The following is a 27,155-nucleotide window of genomic DNA, read 5'->3' on the forward strand; positions in this document are numbered from 1 at the left end:
GAACGACTTGGACGTGCTCTTTTCGGTCTGGCCTCGCCTTTAGACGATACTCGCTTGATTGGTCTGCGACATGGTGGCACTTCTCTGCTCAATCAAATCAGACATTGTAAAAATCGAAAAATGCACTCTTGGTCGTTTGGTAAACACAAGCGTAAATATATTACTGATAATGACATTCACATGAAAGTTGGCCCAGATGTTACTAACAGTGCTGCCAACTTATGAAAAAAATAGCTAGAGCGAAATTTTAATCCCGCGAAGTTTGACAAATAAATTCACTTTACTTTTTGCCCTCTTTGCCCTGCTTGGCTTCTCTTTCTCAATTCTGAATCAACGTTGTCTAGTATGATATTGAAGGTATTTACTCGAAAATTATCGCTTCCTGTCAATTGAACTTCCCCATCTCTTGATTCGTCAGCTTGTAACTTTCTTCTTCTTTTTCTCGAAACAGTCGTCTGATATTCTTGACTCTCTGACATTTTCAACGCTTCTTTTTCATAAACTTCAAATTGTATTCTTGTATCTGCTACTACTTTTATTAGTCCACGATAGTCATTAACTACATCAGTAATGTTGATTTCAACTTTCTGTAATCTTTTACTAACCGCGTGGAATCGTGATAGTAAAAAATGCCGAAGAATGTGCATGAATGTTATCTCAAGTCTCTCTAGTTGAATCCTCAGTACTCTAGCTTTTTGTCTCGTTATAGCATTCTCAGTTACATCTTGCGCCACATTTGCGCTAACCGGACTCTCTCCAGCTTCGAAATATTTTTGTTATTGCGAATAAAATCAATTTGTATGCCCTAGAGAAGTCAATGAATAAAATCGCTCTGGCGGGTATTGTGGGCCACGTACTATATAACAATAGATAACGATTATTTCTGCGTGCACGATTAATTAACGTTCAGAAATAAACTTTTCTATTCTTACAATTATTTCTCGCATAGATGAATGTCTAAACTTTCACTAACTGTTAGAAACTAATCCGAGATCAGCTTCTTATTTTCTCCATAAGCGTTTTCCCAATTTTCTTCTCCTAGTTTTGCCGCCCTTCTAGAATCTGCCGCCCTGTGCGCAGGCACCGTTGGCACTTAGTGTAAATCCGCCACTGGTTATACTTTGCACTTAATCGTTTTTTATTGTAAACTGCAATCACCAAATCGGCGCAAGTCAGACTGCAAGCAGAAGCGCACAAAAGATCTTATTCGACAAAAACTGAGTTTGTTTTAGCCAATTGCACAAAGTGAACGTCTCTTTTGCATCAAACTTTAACTTTGTTCTCAAAATTTGGATCTGAGGGATAATTTTTGTTGACGTTATCGAACGCCTACTTAATAAATTAGAAAGAACCATTACAATATTTTGTGTTATCGAACGCAACTATAATTTATATGTTTACATTTTTTTTCACACTGCACGCATATGTTCGCTCATTAATGTCGCTGTTCTGAAAGCCTACTTTCAGGCGCGCAATGTTGTACAGTACACCTTTTTGTGCGGAAGGTTTATTTGTGACAATTCTTACAACACCGAAAAGGCGGTTCCTTAAAATTGTAAGAATCGACTCCTAATATTTAATATGTCTTCGTATGGTATGAAAGCAGTTTAGTTTCTAGTTTAGTTTCATTGGCTGTCGATTGCGGAACTCAAAATGTTAGCAAAAAAATCAGCAGCAGCGCAACCGCAAAATAATACTGATCCCATATATTATATAATTTTTGATGATTATTTAAGACCGAAAAAAACTAAAGAATTCTCACAATTTAATGGAGTGCATTCACAGGACGTCGACTTAAAGTCAAGTATACGTGAACGATGGCGTCTTCTGAAGGAGAAACAAACAAGGAAACGAGTATTAAAAGTGAAGCCAGTGAATAGTGTAAAAGCAAGTGAAACGGCAGCTCAGCAAAAAACAGGAAGTACTAAGTCCCTTACGAGTAAAGTGAAGAATAAAGTAGTCAATTATTGGCACACTGAAAATCGAACAGACAATTGTAGACCAAAGACTGATTTCGAAATCTACTGTGAGGTGACAAGCTTACACGGTTTTAGTAACTTCTTGGGCGCCTCAACATGGCAACGCATTTTTTGGTATTTCATTTTGTGCATTATGATTGTGATGTCTATAACGCTTTTGATGCAGTCAGTAAATTTGAATGCCGATGATCCAACTATTTTATATGTGGAAACTACAACAGCCACTGTTTGGGGTTCATCCTTCCCATCTGTTGCGCTATGTAATTTTAATCGCATTTCGGAGAAGAATCTTAATGAACTGCTAAATAAAGAGTGAGTATGAGATGCAAAGGACATGACATGTCGATGAGCAATGGTGAAGCTGATTTGTATATAAATAGCAGTTCGAAAAGAAATCTCAATTCAACTGAGATTTTATTTTGTTTATTTAGACTATAATGTAATTAGGAATAGAAATACTTGAATTTAACCCATCTTCTACCGGTAATAGATTCCGTGTAGATAATTGCGTGAAATTTTGTATGGTTGGTATTAAAGGACTCCTGATCACCTTTACAAATTTTCAGACCGATAGGTCTTCCGGATGCACCAGGACAGACTGTTGCGAAAACGCAACGCTGGTTGAAACGCTGTGATCTTATTCATAGAAATAATATAACTTACGCAGAGTTGTAGTTGGGTATTTTTTTGAATTCTCTTTATTAATATACAGTGAAACCTCCCACAAGCGGACACTCACGGTTCCACAATTTTCGTTCGCTTATGGGGGTTGAAAAAAACTCTAAGTTAAAATTACTATCCCACCTCTTTAAACAAGTTTTTTATGTTTTTTTATGGTACGTTGAGTTTTTTTCATATTTATTGAAAAATATATATGTATATGTATGTATGCACATTTTTATATTGGGAACAATAAATATATTTACACATTTGAATATACATATTTGATTGAACATATTTGTATTTTAGGCTTCAAAAATTCATATACCGTAGTCTGTCGTAGATTTTCCTGTTTATGCTTCAGAAAAAGGTTTTCAAGATGACATTCTAAAGTCTTGGCGTTTTAGAACTTTTTCTTTTTGTTGACGTTATCACCGCCCATCCATATTCTTTTAATATCTTCCTTTTGTTTCACGAGAGTGGCAGCTTGGGTTTTTCCAATATTGAACCTTGAAAAGCAAAACAAAACGAAACCTGTTAAAAAGATATTTAAAATTTTGTGTAGTACTAACCTCTTTGCTAGAGCACGAACAGATAAATTTTCTTTATCAACCACATTTAATACGTCCATTTTTTTCCGTAATGGAAAGCATTTTCGTTTTCTGTGACATTTTCACTATTGAAACAATTAACACAATATAAAAGTTTTGCAAAATACAAATCAAATTATTCAAAAATTTCTGTTCTTTTCATGCTAAAAGCTACACATTGTTACACATGGATCCCGTTACACGTTCACATGTTTCAGCATGTAGATTCGTGTGTTTAGTTTAGTTATGTATTCTTTTTTTATTTCAACTAGTGTCTATCTACTATCTTTGTTGTCCGCGGATTAGAGTATCGCGTCCGCTTATGAGGGGTTTTTATTGTTTTCTTTCACATTTGTTCAGTAATATATTTTGCTTGTCCGTTACCGAGAGGTCCGCGTCCGCTTTCGAGAGGTGATTAGAACAAAAAAAAAATGAGAAAAAGTGTCCGCGTCCGGTTATTAGAGTGTCCGGTTATTAGAGTAGAATTCGTTCTAAAAACACAACATAAAGCTTGGTTCCTCAGTTTTTGTCCGGTTATGGGGAGTGCCCGCTTATTGGAGGTGTCCGCAAGGGGAGGTTTCACTGTAGTTGTATTTTGTTAAGTTTACAATGTAATAGTTTTGCAATATTTAAAAAAAAACATTATTTTTTCTTATTTCCTAAATCTGTATGGTATTCATCAAAACATTTTGGATGTAATCTCAAATTACATTTTTTACATTCATAAGCAGTTTGTGAGTGACACATAGCACATCTTTTACGTTTGGTGCCTGGTTTGCTAGGTTTCCATACGGATTGATCACGAACATTTATGCGAGGTAAATGGACTGGTCTCTCTGCTTCTTCGATGTCTGATGAATCACTTATTTCATCAGAAACTTCTTCACAATATAAAAGTAAAGATTTTGCAATTTCAGTTTTAAAAGAAATTTGAGACATATGGCGAGTTCCTTCTGCCTTACAAATCAGGCAATGAATTTTCCATGCATTAACAGTGGTACTATTGACTGAATTAGTCCATAACGGCCACAACCATTTTTTTCCACGAATACCAACGCGATAGTTAGCTACGGCATTATCATGTAGGTCTACCGCTCCCATGTGTTGATTGTAGTCATGAATAAGTCCAGGTTGTTCAATAGATACTTTTTTCTTCTCGGCTTTGCACCAACGTTGTGAGACAGCTAGTGGGTCGACAGACTTGAAATTAGAAATGACTGTTACTTCTGCATTATCTTGCGAACAAGCAACAAATAATTTATTATTTATCTCGGAGCAGTAGTCGTATTGGTGTTTTTTCAGTTTTTTCCCAGTGCTTAGCAATTTCTCTGCACCTCTAAGACGATTTGATCTTACAGTTCCTGTTGCTCTGAAACGTTTTTCACTCAACAAACAAAACAAATAGTATGACGAAAAAAATGATCAAAATATATGGCATGGTTATCTGCATTTCGAACGTTTTCTAACAATGATAGAACAACAGAAGCGCCTAAGCCTACATTCTTGTCTTAAGGTACACTCGATCCTCCATATGGTGCTACTGCATATAAATAACCGGTGTCTGAACAAAGAGCCCAATACTTGAAACCAAATCGAATTGGTTTGTTACGAATAAACATTTTGCACGAATGTCGACCAAAATATGGTATCATTTGTTCATCAATTGACAGAAACGTTTCAAAAACTCCAAACTGCATGTACTTCCGATTCAGTGCATCAATAAGTGGACGAACTTTAGCAAATCTGTCTGTGGCATCAATGCCATAATTGTCCATTAGATGAAATATTCTTTTGATCAACTGGAAGTTATTACGTGATAAAGCTTGCTTTACTATAGGTATACCAAGTGTTTGCTGTGTACTCCAATAATGTTCAACGTGAGGTACTTTATGATAACCACTTAGTATCAAAATTCCGATGAAACGATATATCTGTTGTTTGCTAATATCCACTACGATATTATTTTGGTGAGCATACATATTTGTATTCACGACCAGCATTTCCATTATTTCTTCGTCGAAGAACTGCAGAAACAATTCAAATGGTGTTTTGCCACCTGAAAGAAAAATTTTATGAGCCAAAAATTATCATAGGAATAAAATATTCAGATTCACTCATAGAATCAACAATATTGCTTTTTAAAGATTCCACACCTGATTCGTCAGAGGGTCCAAATTTAAAATCAATTCGTTTGGTTTTTTTCCAGTTTGGTGTAACGAAATCTTTTTCTGCTGTGTACCTAGTTGTTTTTGCAGAACAGGATGATCCACCATCAGGTATTCCAACTAAGCATGACGGTGGCGACGCAAAATCTTCCACATCTGATTCATGTTCGATCTCCAACTCTCCACAACCATCCGTCATAGCTGGTACCTCTGTTATCATCTCATTATCGTCAATAAGTTCTTCGTCACTTACAGCATCAACATCTGCTGGTGGAATATATACGACAGAAGTTATTTTTTTCGAAATAGGCTTAACAATTTTCATTCGTTTAGCTGAAACTACTTCGCCTTCATCCTCACTGCTCGAAGTATTTATGTAGGATTCTATTTCCCCAATATTAAAAAACGTCGGCGATCCATTACTCTTCAATAAAGAATTAATTAAGGGTACACAATTTTGACAAAAAATATCAAGAGCACACTAGTCTTACCAAAACGATAAAAGCTTTCAACGAAATTCTTCTAAATGTATTTTTACTTGCACAAATAAAAATAATAGCACTTATGGTACAAATTGCCATATGAAAATGACATAAACATCAATTTTCCCGCCAAAAATAATGTCATCAAAACGTTGAAGTCATATGAATCGTTTCAACCAGCGTTGCGTTTTCGCAATACCTGTTTTTAGGAGTTTATTTTTGCAAGAAAACTTCAGCTGCATTAGCAGCTGGTATGATAATGTTATTATTTCATATCTTATTTTTAAGAAACTAGTAGAAAACGTAAAAAAAAACTATTTTTGGTTCTCAAACAGTTTTATGAAAAAGTTATTATTTTGCACACTTTTTTCTACACTTATCCTGATTTGGAACAAATCCGCACACAAAAAATCTTAGAGCATAATTATAATGTCAAAAGTCCAAATTACAATATAAAATATAACATTTTAGAGATATCTTTTTTTTTACTGTAGCCACAAAGGTTCAAAGTTGCTGTTGTGAAAACGCAACGGCGGTAGAAAATTGGTTAATCCTTTTGCATCACCGCTCGAAACGCGCGATGTACTCAAAATACCTTGCGTCGACAAGACGTTTACTGTTTGTTCTAATGAAAAAGAATGTTACAGGATTACCAAAATTATTTATTTTCCACAAATAACAAAAACATTTATTTATTATTATTCCGTTCTAGGTGATAAGAGAGAGTTTTTGATCGAGTATTATTCCGTCGAGTGATGCAAAAGGGTTAAATAAATACATATATGAAAACCCGAAACGGAAAATAATAGGATAATTATTTTGAAATTTAAATTTTTTCAATAAAAAAATAATTAAATGCTTTCAAATATTGTAGAACAGTTTCGAATATACATACGAGGGTCGTTTGAAAAGTCCGTGCAAAAATAAAAGATACTTAATTGTTTGTGGCAAACTTTTTTTAATTTTCGACATAACCTCCTTTTAGGCTTATATACTTCGTACAACGCTGTTCTAGTTAAGTGATCCCATCCAAATAATAGGATTTGTCCATGTCTGAAAAATAGCCACTCGTTTCTGCAATCATTTCCTCGTTTGAATAAAAATTTTTTTCCGCCAGTCATTGCTTCAAATTCGGGCACAAATAGTCGTTCGAGGTATTCCAGAGAGCCAAGTCTGAAGAAAAGAATGAATGTGAAACGAGTTGGAATCCTATTTTCAATAATTTTGCGCCCATAACTGCTGAGCTGGTACGTTGTCGTCATGGAAAAGGAAAATCACTCGACTTCCTCGACTTAAAGGGATGTCTAACACCCAGATATAGATCGTTCTCGCTGAAACTGGATGTGTGTTCTTCCAAGAGATGCTACTACTTAAACATAACCTCGGTAAGCACCAGTAGTGTCATCTCTCTGACTTTGCACGGACTTTTCAAACGATCTTTAATACTCTTTGTGCATCTTTTACGTTTTGAAAATTGTTTAGCGATTTCTATAAATACTATTATTAAGCACCACATTTCGATTTTTTATTAATCGCTCACAGAATACAATCATACACCGAGTTATGTATATTTTTTTTAACAAAAATAAAACTTGTTTTTCGAAGGTAATTTTTTGCTTAGCGATTATAATTATTTTGTAAGTAGTATTTGATTGATCAAAAATAATCATTATTTTTTCATGAAAAACGTATTTTTTTTTTCCAAAAAAATGATGACTATTTTTTTATAAAAATGATGCCTATTTTTTATAAAATATAATGATTATTTTTCGAGTTTATCGAAAATATACCTCATTTCTAAAGCGAAATTTTTTGTTTTAGAAATGAAAATTATTTTTTGAGTTCAAAACTAAAGCAAAACTTTGTGAAATACAAAGCGGATGACGTAGAATCCAAAGTTCCCTTCAAAAATTAGTTTTTTTCATCATACCTAACGAGCAAACCTGGTATCTATCATCCTTGCACCTGACCTATACTCACCAGAATTCACCTCAACTCACCTGACCTTAACTCGTAGCATTTTATAAGGATGATAGAGCCAGCTTTGACCAAACTGCTGTCATGTCATCGTGTCACGTGGCAGCCGAGTTCTCACTTCTCATTTCACACGTATTCACACACTCTTCCAATCAGTCGCCATTCAGGCGGAGTAACATGAAAGAAGACTATGTTGATTTTTATTTTTCATATATTACCAATACAATCTCAATTTTTTCGTAAACAAACCGCTGTCATGACCCCGGTGACTTCAACCAATCAGCTGCCTCTTTCGAATTCGCGGAAAGCCGATTAACGGTCTGATCTTGGCCTTCCGAATTCTTTTCCCCATGGCATCTTAGCTCAGCGAAGTAAATCCCAAATAAATTAAATACTTCAACTTATAACACATGGGCTTAAAAGTTCTGGGCCTAATAAAGAAAACGCGTTTTGTTTTGTTCAAAACTTGCTTTACTCATCAAAGTAATTTCCATCAAGAACAACGCAATCATTCCAGCGCCGCTCTAACATTTCAATACCACTTTTGTAGAAGGATTTATCTTTTGTCTCAAAAAAAAAAGGCTTCAGTTTCAGTGATAACCTCTTCATTCGGACGAAATTTCTTACCAGCCAGTAGTCGCTGGGAGGCAAATCTGGCGGATACGGTGGGTGTGGGAGCAATTTGAAGTTCAATTCATGTAGTTTTGCCATTGTCTTGATTGACTTGTGACACGGTGATTTGCCTCGAAAGTGAGCAAAGGCGGTACACACTTTGAACAGAGCTCTCTCATAGTCAAATGCTCATGCAATATAAAGCCACGACGTCCTTTTGATATCTTTGCCGATGTCAGTTAACTCACGCAACTTCACTTTTCGATCATTCAAAACGATTTAGTGGACTTTTTTTATGTTTTCTGGTGTTACTGCTTCACTTGGACGTCAACTGCGTTGATCATCGGATAATCGGTGCCTCTACGACTACGTTTGAAGTCAGCAAACCATCGTTTTGTTGTTGTTTCTGATGATAACACTTTTCAAGCCATTGCTTTGTTCGAACGGTATTTCTACCCATCAAGAGGCAGTGTAAAATTAAAGCACACAATTTTTTTTTATCCAAAATAAAATTTGATAAAAGTAACAAAAGTAGCGTCACTCTTAGCACAATAACTCACGAACTAATGAATAGAATATCAGGAAATTTAAATAGCTGTTTTATTTTCTTAAGGTTAGTACTAACTGTAAAAGAGGTGAATGCAATAAAACTAGTGCTTTCTATGTGTTGGGTCCGGGACTTTTCAGTCCATGTGCTATATTTCTTCTTCCCTATGTCCAATAATTTTAACTAATATTATTTTTAATTATTCACCCCGATACCTAAACTATTTTAGGAAATATACCATTAAAAACTATAACTTACTAGTATCTAAAATATTAAATAAATTTCCCTTTTTCTCTCAGCTTTAGCCCGGAAGCAGCTGAGCAAATACGCCCGCATGTTCGATCCTTTCTATACAGCACATTGCCCGTAAATGCCAAGTCTACTGACCATCGTTTAATGCAAACGATTTTGAACAACGAAAACTATACAGTCTACGAATTTTTAAGAAAAATTTCTCCAGATTGTGAGAGTCAACTACTGAGGTGCAAATTACATGGTCAGATCCGTCCGTGTAATCGTCTTTTTCAACGCGTACCTACTCAACATGGCTTTTGCTGTTTATTCAATTATGAGGCGGTCATTAACAAATATAAATCACAGGAAAATTTGAAAAAACACTCGAATATGTATGGCCAAAAATGGGGTTTAACAGTGCTGATCGATCCGCAGGCAGACGACTACTACGCCTCAGAACATAAATTGGCTGGCTATGAGATATTTGCTCTAGTGCCTTTCGAATTTGTTGCGCTGAATTCGAAACATCAGAAGGCATTCATTCGCGATAATATCCATATCCATCTCACACCATTGGTCACTTATGCCACTAAATATGTCGGAGGATACGCTTTGAAGGAGCGTCGTTGCTATATGCCTAATGAATATAAATTGATCACATTTTCTAAATACACACAAACAAATTGCTTTGCCGAGTGTCGCAGCAAAAGAATGTTGCAGCTTTGTGGATGTGTGCCACCATTATGGCCACGTGCGCCCAATTGGGCCATTTGCACATTGACGAACGCGAGCTGTGTCCTCGCTAATTCTGGTAAGTATGGGAAGGAAATATTGCAGTAGGTTCTTAAATTATATCTTATAAATATTTGCCAGCTCATTTCACAAACTCTCAATCGTTTTTGCAGATAAATTCACGGAAATGTTATCAAATAGCAGTATGGACTATAAAACCAATCTCAATGCCGAAGAATACATTTGCGACTGTTATCCGAAGTGTAGCTTCACGCGATACAAAACACAATTCGATACAATTACTTTGGATAGGAATTATTCTATGAATGAACTGGAATTCTAGTAAGTCCCAAAATTTATTAAAAATTCATTATTATTTTTGTTATTGGAGGATTGGAATTAGTAGCAACAAAATAGTTTGTTATTAGACCAACTCGAAATCGAAATAAAACAATCAGAGAATCGAAAGAAAATATCTTTTTTGCCATAAGTGAAACTAGACGGCCGCCGTAGCCGAATTGGTTGGTGTGTGATTAACATTCGCAGGTGCACAGGTCCCAAGCCTCGGGCACAAAACTCTAATTAATAGAAAAAGTTTTTTCTAATGGCGGTCGGTCCTCTGCAGACAATGGCAAACATCTGAGTGTATTCGCTATGAAAAAAGGGTAATGATTTCCTTCTTGAATCACCTGCCTTACAGAGGCGATGTAAAATTGTATTTATAGAAAAAAAATCAAAATCACAAATTGGAGGAGGAGCATCACCAAACACCCAAAAAGGGTGTAAGCGCCAAACACTTATATTTTTAACGATTTCAGACCTCAGATTCTCTAAGGCTGAACCAAATTGACTGATCAATAGTGATGACACATAGGCCCGTAACTAATTCCAGAATAACTAACATACATAGGTTCTGGCCTACCTCATAGCTTCATGAATAATTTTTAAAATTTTTTTACAAACTTTGTTATTAAAAATCTAGACTCCCACTTTACTTAACCCGACTCGCTTTAAGTTTCAAATTAAGTACGAGGGCGGGGCAATAAGTACTCGTGTTTGATGACAGAGGGCGTTTCTGAGGGAAGTTAGCTTAGCATCGTGTGCGGATATCTATCAAACGACGGCAAAATAAATTTCAGACTGATTGATAGGTTAGTTTGAATTTGTCAGCTATTCGAGTAAGAAGTAGAATAGTGGTATCGTTGGGTAATTCGCTTTTTGTTTTTGGATGGGAAAAAATGCGAGAAAATAAAAGCAAAGTTGGATGCTGTATATGGGGACGCTTTGCCATCTGTACAGTTAGGTATTGGTTCAACAAATTTAAACGTGGACGAACATCTGTTTTTGGCGAGGGGTGAACAGGACTTCCGACAGACGTGATTACCGAAGAAATCATTCAAAAAGTACACGACATGACTCACGCTGGTCGACGAACGAAAGTGCACGAAATAACAGATGCCATACATAGGTGTGTCGACCGGAACGGTAATTAATATCTTACATGATAAGATGGCGATGAAAAAATTGTCGGCCCGATGGGTGCACAAACAACAACAAGCGGATGCGGCTGTTAATTTCGAAGGAGTGTTTGGAGCAATATAAGCGAGGTCCAATGGAATTTTTTCAAGTTGTCACCGTTGATGACAGCTGAACTAGCATTGCACACCAGAAGCTAAGCAACAATCCAAACAATGGATTTCTCCTGGTGAGTCTGGCCAGAAAGGCCATAGCGACGATTTATTCGGATGCGAACGTCGTCGTCCTCATGGGTTTTTCAGAAAAAGGAAGAACGATCACTGGACAATACTACAGTGAGTTATTGGACCGCTTTGACAAAAATTTAAGAAGACACGGCCTCATTTGGCGAAAAGGAGGTACTGTTCCACTACGATAACGCACCAGCACTTGCATCCGGAGTTGTCGCCTCCAAACTACATGAATCGCGTTATGAATTGCTCCCGCACCCCCCGTATTTACCTGATCTGGCGCCCTGCGACGTTTTTTTGGTCTTTACATGAAGAAATGACTCCCGGGAAAAAAATTTAGTTCAAACGACGAAGTCATCGCCGAGACAGAGGCGTATTTCGGAAAGTCCAACAAATCCTATTTTTGGGTGAAGTGTGTCTTTTTAAAATTAAAAAAAAATGAGGTTCTCATTTCTAACACAGGTACTTATTGAACCCCTCTCATAATATTATGTTTGAGACATAAATTTATTATTCTAAATAGTAGTGAATTTACTATCAATTAAATGACTGTGGCGGCTATGCTGAACAGCTCTCATCAAAATGAGGTTCCGCGATCTAAGCACGGTAATATCGCAGACTTTGGTCGAGTTTGACGTGGTCCACACGTGGAGCTTTCCTCGTGCTGGGGGGTGAATTTGACTGTAAAGGCCCCCGCTCCTCCTCCTCCTCCTAGGGTTATCCTATTTTCTCTGCTTCTCCAAATACACAATTGCGATCGGGACTAAAGTACGGAGCGGCTACAAAGATCAAGTCGCTAACCACTAACGGTTGGGATAAATACAAAGCACAAATACAAAAATGACCGAGCGATGACTATTTACGGTTGTGTTAACCGCTATGTGTGCAAGTCCTGAACCTGCTATCCCTGTAGCAAAACATTGAGAACCGGCATCATGGTCTTAGCCCCACGCAAGCAGAACAGATGTGAAGAAAGTGCAGATACATATGATTCACCTCATTCAGCACTGCAATAGGAACTCGAATTGATGTCAAGTTGCACCGTGCGGATGCCTAATGGACTATGTCCGGAAAGGGCACTTACACAATTCAAGAGTTGAGAGAGAACAAAATTTGTTGGCGACCTTGCAAGTTGGTATGCTTTCCCAGTACTCGCTGAATTGACACGAAGTGCGCTACTCTAAGAGCAAACCATAGTTAGTCAAAGAAATTCTAATCTACTCATTTTGCATGGAAATCAGCCCTGGCTAACTAACTCATCCGCCATTCCAGAAGTAAACTGCAGTCAAGGGAACTCCAATGCGCTCATTTTGCGGGGAAATCAGCCCTGGCTAACTAACTCAGATGGCCAGAGTTTTTCTACAATGCATTCGGATGCGGTCGGAAAAAGAGGCAGGCATTCCCCGATTAATTTTGAGTGCTCCTTAATTGCCTGCTGGCTGTTGGAGTAAAAGTTTACTTCCTTGACAGTTGTTACACAAGTGATCAAACAATTAACTGCTTCTTTGATTGCGGTTATATCTGCTTGGAATATATACCAACTCCTACATTCAGCTTCGAGCCATCCCAGCTATAATTCACCAGGTCCTAGGTAATGCTACAAGCCACCCACTTTTCCGTTGAGGGGATATGAATAGCGAATATCCCGCAGCGGCCAGCATAGCTGTTCATCGGGTGATCTCAAAATTATGCTACTAATATGCTTTTAGCCCAGTCTGATTGTGGCTCGTGCAGTGTCAATCTTGCTTGCAATGTCCACAGCTACTCATTTAGGATTGCATTAAGCGCTATAGTAGGAGTGGTCCAAAGCACTCCAATTATTCCCATGATTGTAGATTTACGATTTTTCCCACCTTCTTAACATTATTTTCTTCAGCGAGTTGCGTCAGATGGGGAATCCATACAACATAATTGGTTGCGGAATAGTATTTTAGAATCAAAAGAGACCCTAGGTAAGAGGGTTCATCTTTCACTGATGGCGCCTCTACAGCCATATAAGACAGGATTGATCTCAGTTGCTTCACCCAACCAGGCGGCATTAATGGAGCACCCAATATTGACGATGGTTGAGCAGACTGCGGTTTATTTGACAACTGCATTTAGGTAACCCGCACAGAGCATTCAGAAACTTTCTCCTTACAATGTGGCAGTTATATGGGTGACTGTGGGTGCAATCGCCTGGCATCCACTTCCCCCAAGCTTCTTCAGGAAGTCGATGACTATGACAATCCAGAGTATCAGTGAGAGAACCCCGCCTTTCGAGTGCCCCACTCAGCCGTCGGCAGAAAGATACACTGTTCTATTCTGTCTCGACAGCTTTGTCGCTAAGCATTTTATATTATAGATAATCTTGATAAACCGGTTTAAACCGCAGTAAATTCAGAGATTTATTGATTAACTCCTGGAGGACATTATTAAAAGCATCCACTATGTCGAGGAAGGCACCCACTGGGAGCTCTTTTCGAGATAGCGATGACTCTATATCATTAAAAATGTTGTAAAGGGCCGATTTTATTGATTTGCGTCTACAATAAGCGTATTGGACATGCGACATTTGCCACCGAGGAATTTCAAGCAGAATAATCAGCCTTTCAAACGCCTTCAACAAGAAAACACAGACTAACCATTTGAATAGCCTATTTATACAGGTAAAGGTGTTTGGAATCTGCTTAAACATTTTATTAGTCAATAGGTTAGAAAGTACTGGCTCTCTCTTCGATAAATTTATATTTCAATCCCTGCCTTTTCGAGAGTTTTTATGTTTAATAGAGTAGCGCACTTAATTATAAAGTGAGTTCTACGGTCGCCACAGCCGAATGTTTACCATTCCATTCGGAAATACCTGCATTCAAATCTCCGGGCACGAAACGCCAAATGATCGAAAAGATTTTTTCTAATATGGATCACCCCTTGGCAGGAAATGGCTAAACTCCGTGTGTATTTTTACCATGAAAAAGCTCCTCATAAAAAACCATCTGCTGCTCTGTCCATTTGTGGAACAACATCAAAACGCACACCACCCGATAAAGGGTGTGACCGCATTTATATATTTACCTGTGGGCGAAAAGTAGGGTGAATTTATTTGTCAAACTTCGCGGGATTAAATTTTCGCTCTAGTTATTTTTTTCATGAGTTGGCAGCACTGTTAATAACATCTGGGTCAATTTTCATGTGAATGTCATTATCAGTAATATATTTGCGCTTGTGTTTACCAAACGACCAAGAGTGCATTTTTCGATTTTTACAATGTCTGATTTGATTGAGCAGATAAGTGCCATCAAATTTGTTTTGCGGAATGAAATTTCGGCTGCGGAAACGTTTGGCATGTTGCAGAAGGCATTTGGTGATTCGACCATGTCGCAAAATGTTTATAAGTGGTACAAAGACTTCAAAGAGGGTCGAGAACGTGTTGATGACTTGGAGCGCTCCGGACGACCATCGACGTCAACAGATGACCAACACGTCAATAAAGTGAAGGAGTTAGTGCTCAAAAATCGTCGATTGACTGTTAAAGACCTTACTGATATGATAGGAATATCAGAAGGATCTGTGAAAACTATTTTGAAAGACCATTTGGGCCTACGAAAAGTCAAATCTCGTTTGGTACCGAAAACTCTCAATTTCTTGGAAAAAAGTCGTCGCGTTGATGTGTGTGAATCAATGCTTTCAGACTATCAGGACAAGCTCAAATGCATCATTACGGGAGATGAGACTTGGATTTATGCTTACGACCCTGAAACAACCGACCAATCAAGCGAATATCGTGCTAAAGGCGAGGCCAGACCGAAAAGAGCACGTCAAAGTCGTTCAAAAATAAAGGTGATGATGACAGTTTTTTCGATTTTCGTGGTGTGGTGCACTATGAATTCCTTCCACCTGCACTCGTTCTTCGTGACCATTTCGCCAAAAATTCCACGCATATCGTTCCGCAACCACCGTATTCGCCTGATTTGGCTCCGTGTGACTTCTGGCTATTCCCAAAACTCAAGAGACCACTCCGGGGAACGCGTTTCGAGTCGATTGAGGAGATAAAAGCTGAATCGAAGAAGGTGCTGATGGCTATACCGGAAATGGACTATTTGGCATGTTTCGGGGATTGGAAAAATCGTTGGTGTATTTCATCGAGAGGGGATTATTTTGAAGGGGATGAAATTGGTTTACAAGAATAAATAAAGATTTTTCATTTTACAACCAAATTCACCTTACTTTTTGCCCACAGTAGTATATATTAGCTTGATATATGAGTATAGTAGATACATGTCCTAAATTTTGATGTATTATTTATCTGCTATAAATTTTTCTATAGCCGCGGTATTGAATTGAAAGATCATATAGTGGTACATCTCTTCTACGGGAATATGTCTGGTGACCGCTTTCGACTGGATGTCTACAATAGTTGGCTTACGTATTTCGGTGAGTAAACGTAATAAAAAAATTGTATCAAGTTTCCCCATAAAGCAGCCTATTTTAGCACGCTTTTCATCACCCCTATAGCGGCAACTGTCGTGTGGGGAAAATAAGATTTAATTACGGCGGATTACATATGAAAACTGCGGAAATCCACTACCGAATCCACTACCTTAGCTCACCTTCTCGCCATAATATGATTTGTGAAACAATTTGGAGCAATTGAGACAGTTTCTAACTTAGAGGAGCGATCTATACTCACGCACCTTGGGCTTATCAAATAACAAAAATAACATTAACTACTGCGAGAGTGTTGACCAAAATTCTTTCACTTGGATTCGTATCCTCACCACTTGAAATTTTAATGACGCTAATGGCGCGCGTGGAGCTTGCTTAGCTGAAAAAGATATGGAATTCTATATCGATTTCTACACATACAAAGCTGCTTATTTTCCAAATGTCCTTTTGTATGGCTGTGAAACCTGACTCATGACAGACTTTCGCGCAAATAAGCTGCAAGCTTTTGTCAACAAATGCTTAAGACGTTTATTGTGGATTTGATGGCCGAGAACAACAGATAGCTTTAGGCAAATTCTGAGCAGTTACCCATCCAGACTGAAATAAAGCAGAGGAAGTGGATGTGGATTTGGAAGAGAACACTCGAACTGAAGAACTTAAGACTGTAGGGAAATCTTTCAAAGAAGTCAAAGTAGTAGGGGCTCTATCTCCCATCTCTGTTAAAACAAAAAAAAACTGCTTACACATGCAAGGCGGAGCAAAGTAATAAGTCATTGGATGATGAATTTTACGCCACCGTAGCCGAATGGATTGGTGTGTGACTACCATTCGGAATTCACAGAGAGAACGTAGGTTCGAAACTCGGCGAAACACCAAAATTAAGAAAAACATTTTTCTACTAGCGGTCGCCCATCGGCAGGCAATGGCAAACCTCCGAGTGTATTTTTGCCATGAAAAAGCTCCTCATAAAAATATCTGCCGTTCGGAGTCGGCTTGAAACTGTAGGTCCCTCCATTTGTGGAACAACATCAATACGCGCACGACAAATAGGAGGAGGAGCTCGGTCAAACACCCAAAAAGGGTGTACGCGCCAATTATATATATGTATATGTATATAATAAGTGGATATTAATGTCAGTCTTGGCCTATGGCGAAGAAGCTTGGACGATAACAATATCCTACGAGGCGTCCCTTGGAGTGTTTGAGAGAAAGTTTCTGCGGAAGATTTTTGGATCTTTGCACGTATCGCAAGGGATCGAACAATGAGCTGTATGAGCATTACGACGCCATAGGCATTGCGAATAAAGATGTAGCGGCTTCGTTGGCTGCGTCATGCCATCCGAACGGATACAAACGCTCCAACTCTGAAAGTATTCGATGCAGTACCAACTGGTTGTTGTAGAGGGAAAGAAAGGCCGCCTCTGCGTTGGAACGTTCAGGTGGAGGAGGACTTGGCTTCACTTGGTGTGTCCAACTGGCACCGATTAGCACCAGAAAAAAACGACTAACGCACTTTGTTAAACTCGGCCAAAATCGCTTAGCGGTTATAGCGCCAATCAAAAAGAAGAAGAATAAGTAGTCTAGCTGTAAAAGTAAAATGTAGATGTATGACAAATGCCCTTTGAGGAATGCTGCGTTCAGCCGAATCATGACGCCCAATGCAGTTTTGAAATAAAAAATAGTCGCAGGATGCCAAACTAGGCGAATATGGCGAATGGCGCAACGAAATTAATCGCAAATCAAAAACAAAACACGCTAGCCGAAGGCCTTCCTTGAGCTGCTAGTCCTAGATTATTAAAATTTAAAATTTTAAATTTGTATACTTTTTAAAAGAAATAATAGTTTGCTTATTGTCAGACATTCTCTCGCAACTCTTATGCGGTAAGTTGGCACATTATCAAATATTGAATTGAATTGACGAAGCTCTAAATACTCGATCAAAGTGCGACAATTAGTCATTTTTACATACGATTTCTTATTAATAAGAAAAAAGCATGAACTTTTACTATGTTTAGTGAAGCCCTGGTATTTCAATGCTTGTGACACTCATCACTTTTGTTTTGAAAGGACTAGCAATGAAAAAAAGGTTGAAGGGGAGATTCATCATTCTTGTTTGGCACTATGCCTAAATATTCTCCAATAGGACAAAGAGTGTTATAACAACATTTAGAACAACAAACATCAATTTTTTTAATTTTGAAATAGGCAGCCTTAGTGGAATACTTGAACCTTAATTTGAAAACAGATACTTAAATTTGCATTTAACTTAATTACTCAATTAAAACTATTTATTTAACAGGCATTTTTGGTGGAATAACCAGCTTGTACATGGGTTATAGCTTCATTTCCGGGTTTGAAATAATGTTCTTCATTTTCGTGCGGCCAATGTGCAATTGGCTCACGCGAAGGACAAATCAACATCAAACCGAACAGAAAAGGAATAACATTAGGCGGAGAAATAACAAAATATAAAAAACTGTACAAAGAAATGAAAGAAGTGAAAAAGTAGCACTACCAACACGAATATTTCTGCTTTCCCTGCACCGTTATTTCTTTGAAAATGAAGGCAATAGCACACTTAGACAAACCTCAATGCAGCCTATTTGGATCACTAACTGTCCTCTGCTATCAGAAAAATATACGTATAGAGATATGTATGTACTACATTAATTGGTGCGTGTAACAGTAATTGGCAGCCACACAAATTGCCACTGCTCATGACTGCAAACATACAAGACAGTTTACTTTTATGGTCTACAATTAAATTGACATGGCAAAATATGTACTAACTTTTTGAGGGATTAACGAGAAAATAAAAGATTTGTTATGCCGCCAGTTCAGTTATCATTACACCGGCGCGCACTCCAGTCGAAATCTGTCTCATTCTATAAATATTTTATTAAATTTAAAAAAAAAAAAAAATATGTCCGCTTTCAAGCGTTCATTATTCAGTCAGCAGCATAATCGTATTTTTGATATACAACAACACTATTTAAAGCATAAAAAATTGGTTGAATCACGTGAAGCCACGCCCAAAAATAATCACACTAAGGAACGAAAACGCAAAGTGTCACGACCCCGCCAGTTGACCGTCTTTTCGGCAGTACGCCGTTGGTTTGCAGAAAATCTCCGCAATTACTGCAATAGCACATCGCTGCATGGCTTCAATTATATCACCCTCAAAGGCTCCACGGCGAATGAGCGTCGCTTTTGGATAGCCACTGTTATTGTATCGATTATCATCTCGATTGTTTTGGTGACTGTTTCATGGTTTTCGAATCGAGAGAACCCTACCGTAACGGTGATTGAGAGTGCGCATTATCCCACTTGGAATATACCATTTCCGGCAGTAACCATTTGCAATTTCAATAAGATATCCAAGATGAAAGCATTGATTTTGGCTAAAATACTGTAAGTGGAAAATTAAAGATGAAAATATGCATTTAATATTTTTTACATAATCCTTTATACATTTATTTATTTAGGACAAATTAGCTTATGAAAATTAATCCTAAAGCTACTTTAGATGAAGTTATATCAACTAGGCCTTAACTTTGTTATACATATTCATATATCCTTCATTAAACATACTTATAGTACCTCTGTATTAATATCTTCTTTTTCATTTTCAAATTCTTAATACAGAATACTGTGATCGCTAACATCACAGTAATAAATTGTTCCTTCATTTTAATACAAATGTGATAAATAGTTCTATCTTCTTTTTTACAAAACTATATAAACACAACGTCTAATGTGGTTTATCTCTAAAAACACCCTTATTAGCTATAACCAATTAGCCTTTAAAGGAAAACGTGGTGTTCTGGACTAGCGCTAAAAAATATATTTAATGGTAATCGCATCGTTTGAGGAATCAGGGATAAATTAATAAAATATCCTCACAAAATAAAGCTTCTGCGGACACCTAGCCACATAGACATCTCTGGAAATGTAAAAGCTGATGCAGCAGCCAAATATACATATTCCAACCCGTCCATCACATTCGACACAATCTCCTCGAATGACATCCTTAAAACTATGTATCAACCTCCATTCTTCCCACTTGAAAAAGGTTGCATGGTCTCAATGTAATCATCCATACACTCTTATAAACCCTGATTGTAAAAATTCCTATTCCCAACTTCTCTTTCCAAACACTAGATCACCACTTTCATACGTCTGAGACTCGGTCATATTAAATTAACCCACGAACATCTTTTTCTCGGCTCTCCTTCCCGGACTTGTCAGTTTCGTGGAGGGCATCTCTCAATCCAACACATCCTAGACCTCTGTCCAACACTAACCACCAAACGGACCACTGCATTTGGAACATGGTACCATCCACTCTATTAAACAATGTTACCTTTGACAATGTGATTGAAGTATATAATTATATGAAATGTATTAATATATCAGACCATATTGAAATTCTACAGTTAGACATAAGTCATTTATGTACGAGTATGTATATGTTTGGCAGCTTGGTGGGAGATTGGTGTTTTTCTGGAATCCACTACAATTTGAGTTTTAGGTATTTTGGTATAAGTTTATTTCTTACATCTGAGATATGCACGATATAGAGGATATAGAAGGTGGCGCTTTCCGAATACCGTTATTTTATTTTTGGCAAATTTGACGAATGAGCAACATCAATAAATGCAATCTACTCACATTCGCTTATTCTTTCTCTTCTTTGTAGGCAGACTGTATGCATAAGTACACATATACTCTATGGATTTATCTTTTACACTCATTCCTTGCTCGATTTTCAGTAAACGTCCCTCAACCGTGTCTGAAGAGAAACTTTTAAGTCTTTTTCGCTTAACAATGTTCTTCAACTTTGCCTTAAATCACCCAGAAGAAGATCTGCGCATTTTCAAAGATATTCTTACCACTAACAATATCACTATGTCGCAATTAACTGAACAACTGAAACCCGATTGTATGGAAATGATGTCGAAATGTATATGGAAGGGCACTAGTATGCGTTGCGACAGTGTCTTTCAGCCCGTTAAAGCCATGGAGGGTGTCTGCTGCTCATTTAACTATTATGCGCGGGCAACCAATAACTTTCCAAGGTAAGTATTTCCTACTCATATAATGGCACACTTTTTTTCATCTTTCTCTATTTTTCATTTCAACATGATTTTCATTTTCATATTCGTATTTCGTTTCAGAAAAATCGCTTATCAAATTCCGAAGCGTCCATATCGTGTTACTGGCTGCGGCTATGCCACCGGCCTCTCTGTTGTACTCAATCCCATGGCAAGTGACTATTTCGGCACTTATCTGAGCAGTTATGGCTTTCGTCTGCTAATTCATGATGCGTACAATTTTCCCGACGAAAATTCTGATTCAAAAGTTGTTAGTTCCGGGCATGAAACTTTCGTGCGCATCAATCCCGAATCGACATATGCGACGAATGATATTAGAAAAATTGATGTCAAAATGCGTGGTTGTTTATTTTCCGACGAAAGGGAGTTGTCTTGGATGCAACGTTATTCATTCGTCAATTGCATGTCCGAGTGTCGTACAACTATTCTCTATAATCGTTGTGGTTGCATACCTTTGGATTTGCCGAATAATGGCAGCTTTTCAACCTGTGACTTGAATAAAATGCAATGTGTTGTGAAGACGAGAGGTAAGAAGGAGTTAATGTAATAGAATTTTGAGTTGCTTATCTCAGTTAAATAGTTTTGAAAAGATTTTTGGTTTTGAAAATGCGTGAATCGAAAAATTTTGATTTTTAGAAAAGGCATATCGATTTCTCTCATTGGGTATCCAGTTTGCCTTTAATTTATCAAACTTTTTTGAGGTGTTATGAAATTTTGTTTTTGCTTGTGAGGTTAGGTTATGGTACGTTTTTGTTTTATATAGAGGAGAGGAAGCCTATGGCCGAAGTCGTGGGTGTTACTTAAACGCAACTCAACCGGTATGTCCTCCCAGACGCTCATCGTTAATCAGTATGTCGGGCAGTCCGTGTGAGTACATGCGTTAACGAGCTGTTTTTACGATCTACGGGCATATTCCTCGTATTAAAGGATGTTCAATATGTTTGCGGCCTCTGCACATGTCGTTTATTTTATTTTGTTTTTTTATTGGTGGGTGAGGTAGGGCTCAAAAGCTTTGCACTTACAGCGACCGCCATCTACTGCGTTGATTGGTGTGGCCACTAAAACAACCTCTCCTCCTCTTCTGGGGATTCTACCTTCCCGGAACTATTTTTGGCATCACTTCGGGAGGGCCAATTCTATTCACCCTCGTCTGGGTCCACCATATTTATAGCCAGCTTCCTGCTATAGGTTCGTCTTCTGATGCCTCTATCTGTGCCTGAACTTTGACTCAGTTATGTTTACACCAAACGCTCTCTCAAGCATATTTCGCTCATTAATGAACCGCGTGCATTGAACCGGGATATGTATCGCCGTTTCGTGTTCTTCGGGGCAGGTTGGTTGCCACTCTCCATAAGGGTGTACAAGGGCCCCATTTAGATCTGGAGACTCATTGGGATACCACTAATTTCAGGGCAAGTCTCATAAACGATAAAATACTGTGTATGGCTGACATTCCAAGTCTGCTAGCTATTCAATGAAGTAAGAGTTTATACAGAAAATACCGTTTTGGTACCAATATTACGTTCTGGCGAGAGCGGCCTTCTGAAGGAAACTCCAAACGTTTCCCATTTGTTCCCATTAGCCAATTCCTGACTTAGCTAGAAGGTGCGTCTAAGTTCTGTGCCCATGTCATCTCCATCTCCCTTTATAGTTATATCACAAGTGGACTCTGTGATTTACCTACAGTTGGTTTGCGTGATGTTGACCGACCTTATCTAGAACTTTTATTATTTATAATTGGCGCGTACACCCGTTTTGGGTGTTTGACCGAGCTCCTCCTCCTATTTGTGGTGTGCGTCTTGATGTTGCTCCACAAATGGAGGGACCTACAGTTTCAAGCCGACTCCGAACGGCAGATATTTTTATGAGGAGCTTTTTCATGGCAGAAATACACTCGGAGGTTTGCCATTGCCTGCCGAGGGGCGACCGTTATTAGAAAAATGTTTTTCTTAATTTTGGTGTTTTGCCGAGATTCGAACTAACGTTCTCTCTGTGAATTCCGAATGGTAGTCACACACCAACCCATTCGGCTACGGCGCCCGCATATTGGGTAGAATCGACTGATTTCAGATTAGTTTCTCTCCTAGCCAGCTCACCTACAATGAAATTTACAGAAACGTCTCTGTAACTAGAAACCCAAAAAATATTCGAGATGCTCTGCTTAGCCAGCTCATTAAGAAAAGCTATACATTCAATTGCTACTCTGACTCTCTACAGACGAGTTCCTGGTCCACAACGTTGTCTGCTTTATGGCTTTTAACTCAGCGTGAAATACGCTTCAGTGGTCAGGTAGCCGTAGACTTAAGTTCAGCTGCATCACTACTGAGTAGAACATATGTATACTTCACATTTTTCCGAAGGTCATCCTAGGTTAAGATTTTTAACGCAAACTTGGTTTTCCTTAATGACTTTCACTTTTACATAACATCATAAAATTCGAGTTTTGCACCTCAATTACAGAAATTGGACCGAAATTAAATTTATTTTTTAAAGATAATCCCTTTCAAATGTTGGCCGCAACTGGGCCGTAATTCGGCCATCCATAAACACTAATTTTGTATGACTCGCTGTAGGACCTCAGTCGGTATCTCGTGAATAACTTTAGTAATGTTGGCTTCCAATGCCTCAATCGATGCTGGTCCACAAAACAATTAGACTGTACATACCCCCACAAATAAAAGACCAAATGTGTGATCACACAATCTTGGTGGTCAATCCACCATCGTCTGAGGCGAGAGATAAATTGCACCCCGAAACTATGACGCAGTAAATCCAACATTTCACGGGCTGTCTGGCTATATGGCAAGTAGCGCCGCCCGTCGTCTTGTTGGAGATCACGGGCTTCAATTTCCAGTACCAAAAAGTCGCGATAGCGTTCGCCATTCACTGGTACAATGGCGCCAGCTTCGTCTTTCAAGAAATAAGGGCCAACGATTCCTCCAGCCCATAGACTGCACCAAATAATTGTTTTCAATGGCTTTAATGGCTGTTTCTGAATGACTTCGGGTTGCTCTTCATCCCAAGTATGGCAATTTCGTTTATTGACGTACCCATTAAGCCAAAAATGAAACTCATCGCTGAGTACCAGAAGTTGGTCTGAACACTTTTCACAAAGCGTCGATTTTCGAAATATAATTGTACGATTTTTAAAAGTTGCTGAGGCGTAAGTCTTTTCATGATGAAATGTCAACGAGTACTAAAAAAATTATGTATTTAGTTTGACACTGGCCACGCGTGATCTGTCAGAAAAACCCCATTAGAAAGAGCACCTCGAATCTGATAACCTTTTGCAACGAGAAAACTTTGAACTGCAATACGAACAAATCAGAAAGGCCTTTATTTCAATTCATCATCAATCCCTAAAGTTTCAAGCTGGAGCATAGGGCCACACCTAACTTCTGCCATTCGGGTCTGCTTTGCGGCAATCCCTTAACTTCATTTCAGCTAAGGCGCAGGATCCGTTTGGTTTCTATTATCTGTTGTGGTTTCAGTAAACTGAAGAGTTTAATGTGAATAGCCGCCTGTGCTCAGTGGGTAGAGCCTCACTCGCTCAGACAAGTAGTACCACCTGAAGATGAGGTTGATAGTTGAGTGGGATAGGCTGTATATTCGCGTCAGCACCCCGTTGAGCAATAATTAAAAAATTTAACAATTTTTGCAGTACAAAATGTATTTAAATGCCCAATCGATGGTGTTTTTTTTTGTTTTTGCAATTTTATTAGGATCCTCTAAGCAATAAAACATACATACAATTAAATTTCAGATTTTTTCTCATTGGCTTTACCTACAAACAATAAAACACTAACGGTTATGCAAAAAACTGACGGATTTCCATGTGGCTGCTTGCCGGATTGTGAGTTTAATAACTATCCCTCAGAAATAACTATGGGGCAACTAGATTCGAAATTGATTACTGCTAGACGGCGTGAAAAGTAAGTAAAATTATGTTAAGAAATAATTTGAAACAAAAAAATAAATTTAACTAAGTAATGAAACCAGTTTGGGAAAGTTTATTTGAGTGTAAGAAAACTTTTGCGTTGAGTTAAGCGCGTAAAAAATGCGAAACGAATGAAATGCTTCATTTAGAGGGCTTTCAATTGTAATACGTATATTCTTAGCGGAAAGGGTGTTGAAGTTGGGATGTTCTCTTAACAACATACAGTGCACTTATCACTGCCAAGGGTATGAGAAAATAAAGCAAATTAGAAAATATGTTAGGTTTTGCAAAGTGCATACTAGGTTGCCCCATAAGCTTTGCGGTTCCATAAGAGAGGGCACTGCTACTAGCCTATATTTAGGTACGAACGTACCTATGTGAAGTTTCATCTCAATCTGTCAACTTATTCTATGTTTACAAGCCATTTAGTATCGACATATCACAGTATTTTCTACAATGGAAAAATCAAGTTCGTGGAGTGATTGAATTTTTATTTTTGCAAAGATTAAAAGCGAAGGAAATTTATGAATGATTGTTGAAAGTTTATAAAGACTTTTTGTCAAGGACGTCGAAAAACAGCAACAGCTACAAGAATCGTAGAAAAAGTATAAGAAGTCGTCGAGTGACTGAAAGAGATTTAATAGAAGCCCTAGGCATCTCATGGGGTAGTATAAGCAATATTTTCGCTAACGTATTGGGTTTCAGAAAGCTGGAATAGAACAAAAACACATTAGAATGTGACTTTCTTAACAACATTTAGAGCGTTTTCGAAAGAATAAAGTAGATTTTGTTCATCACTGCAGATGAGACTTGGGTCTATCGCCATGATCCTAAATTAAAACAAGACGCTAAAGAATGGTGTGAACTTGGTTCTTCGACTCCGAAACAAATCGGGCAAGAAGGTGCTAGCACCCGTTTTTTGGGAAGCGAAAGAAATTTTGTTTGTGGATTACTTCTGAATATTATTGTAACCTTTTAGGCCAGCTGAGGGTTCTTGGCGCGGAGCTATTCAATCTGAATTCCAAGCAGTTGACAGCTCTCTAGTAAACATGGAACCAGCCAAAGGCTTTAGAGAGGACTCGGCAGGAATGAACAACTTTTGTTGTAGCGCTAAAAGTCCTCGATACGGTATAAAAACAATAAATAATAATAATAAAAACCGACATTTCTGGTACCTTTATTAGCTATTTCGGATATTTATTATCATAATCACAAAAATGTATATAAATATAAATAAACTTTTTATAATATTTTAGAATAGTACCTAAGCACAATTCAACAGCTAAACATTTTTGATATTCTTCCGCAGCAAATCCGTCAGTGCTAATGAGCAAATAATCTTACACGTTTTCTTCAGCGATTTGATGTCTAAACGCTATCGCAAGGATGTATTCCAAGACTGGCTGTCGTCACTGGGTAAATATTTAATAATAATTTCTTAAAAGATCTGCACAAGAAATCGAGCATTCACAGAAAGGACTTAAAAGCCTTGAAAATCTGTAGATGTTCGAAAGTAACTTTTATGCATCTTTGAAACTTATTTTAATAATTTTTACAAGAATTAACTGAATTATGGTTAATTCAATTTTTTATTTGTCTCCCATTTCAGCTTCTTTCGGTGGACTTTTAGGATTAATTATGGGTTTTAGCTTAGTGACTGCTTTCGAGTGTCTATACTTTCTTACATTCAGACCGAGCTTTAATTATTGTAATGATGGCTGAGAGTTAATTAAGAAATAAAAACTTGTAAAGTATGAGTCTTCATATATTAGGGTGCTTCTTATTTAACCAATAATTTTTCTTTTTTTTTTTAATTTTTGCCACTTTTTATGCTTTTATTCGATTCTAAGATAAAAATCAACGTTAAGCATTTTTAACGTTATTATTTTTAGGATTTTTCCGAGTATGAAATAAAAACAAAGGTTAATATGACATAAAACAAACTTTTATTTTAAGGAAGGATAAGAAGTACTACTGCTAATAGCGGATGTGAAA

The 27,155-nt window shown here is 37.7% G+C and overlaps 2 protein-coding genes across 2 annotated transcripts; both read left to right on the top strand.

The window, feature by feature from the left end:
- The first annotated feature begins 1,653 nt into the window (after positions 1-1,653).
- On the top strand, positions 1,654-18,581 carry LOC128864647 (pickpocket protein 11-like). The gene is made up of 5 exons (XM_054104404.1): positions 1,654-2,291; positions 9,312-10,057; positions 10,152-10,320; positions 15,991-16,097; positions 18,409-18,581. The coding sequence occupies exons 1-5, from the start codon at positions 1,654-1,656 to the stop codon at positions 18,579-18,581; spliced, it is 1,833 nt and encodes a 610-aa protein (XP_053960379.1).
- Positions 18,582-19,032: 451 nt separating this feature from the next.
- On the top strand, positions 19,033-26,882 carry LOC128864648 (pickpocket protein 11-like). The gene is made up of 6 exons (XM_054104405.1): positions 19,033-19,520; positions 20,882-21,187; positions 21,287-21,750; positions 24,987-25,155; positions 26,470-26,576; positions 26,770-26,882. Exons 1-6 carry the CDS (start codon positions 19,033-19,035, stop codon positions 26,880-26,882), a joined length of 1,647 nt encoding a protein of 548 aa, XP_053960380.1.
- The last annotated feature ends 273 nt before the right edge of the window (positions 26,883-27,155 follow it).

The sequence above is a fragment of the Anastrepha ludens genome, chromosome 5, assembly GCF_028408465.1.
Source record: "Anastrepha ludens isolate Willacy chromosome 5, idAnaLude1.1, whole genome shotgun sequence".
NCBI lineage: Eukaryota > Metazoa > Arthropoda > Insecta > Diptera > Tephritidae > Anastrepha > Anastrepha ludens.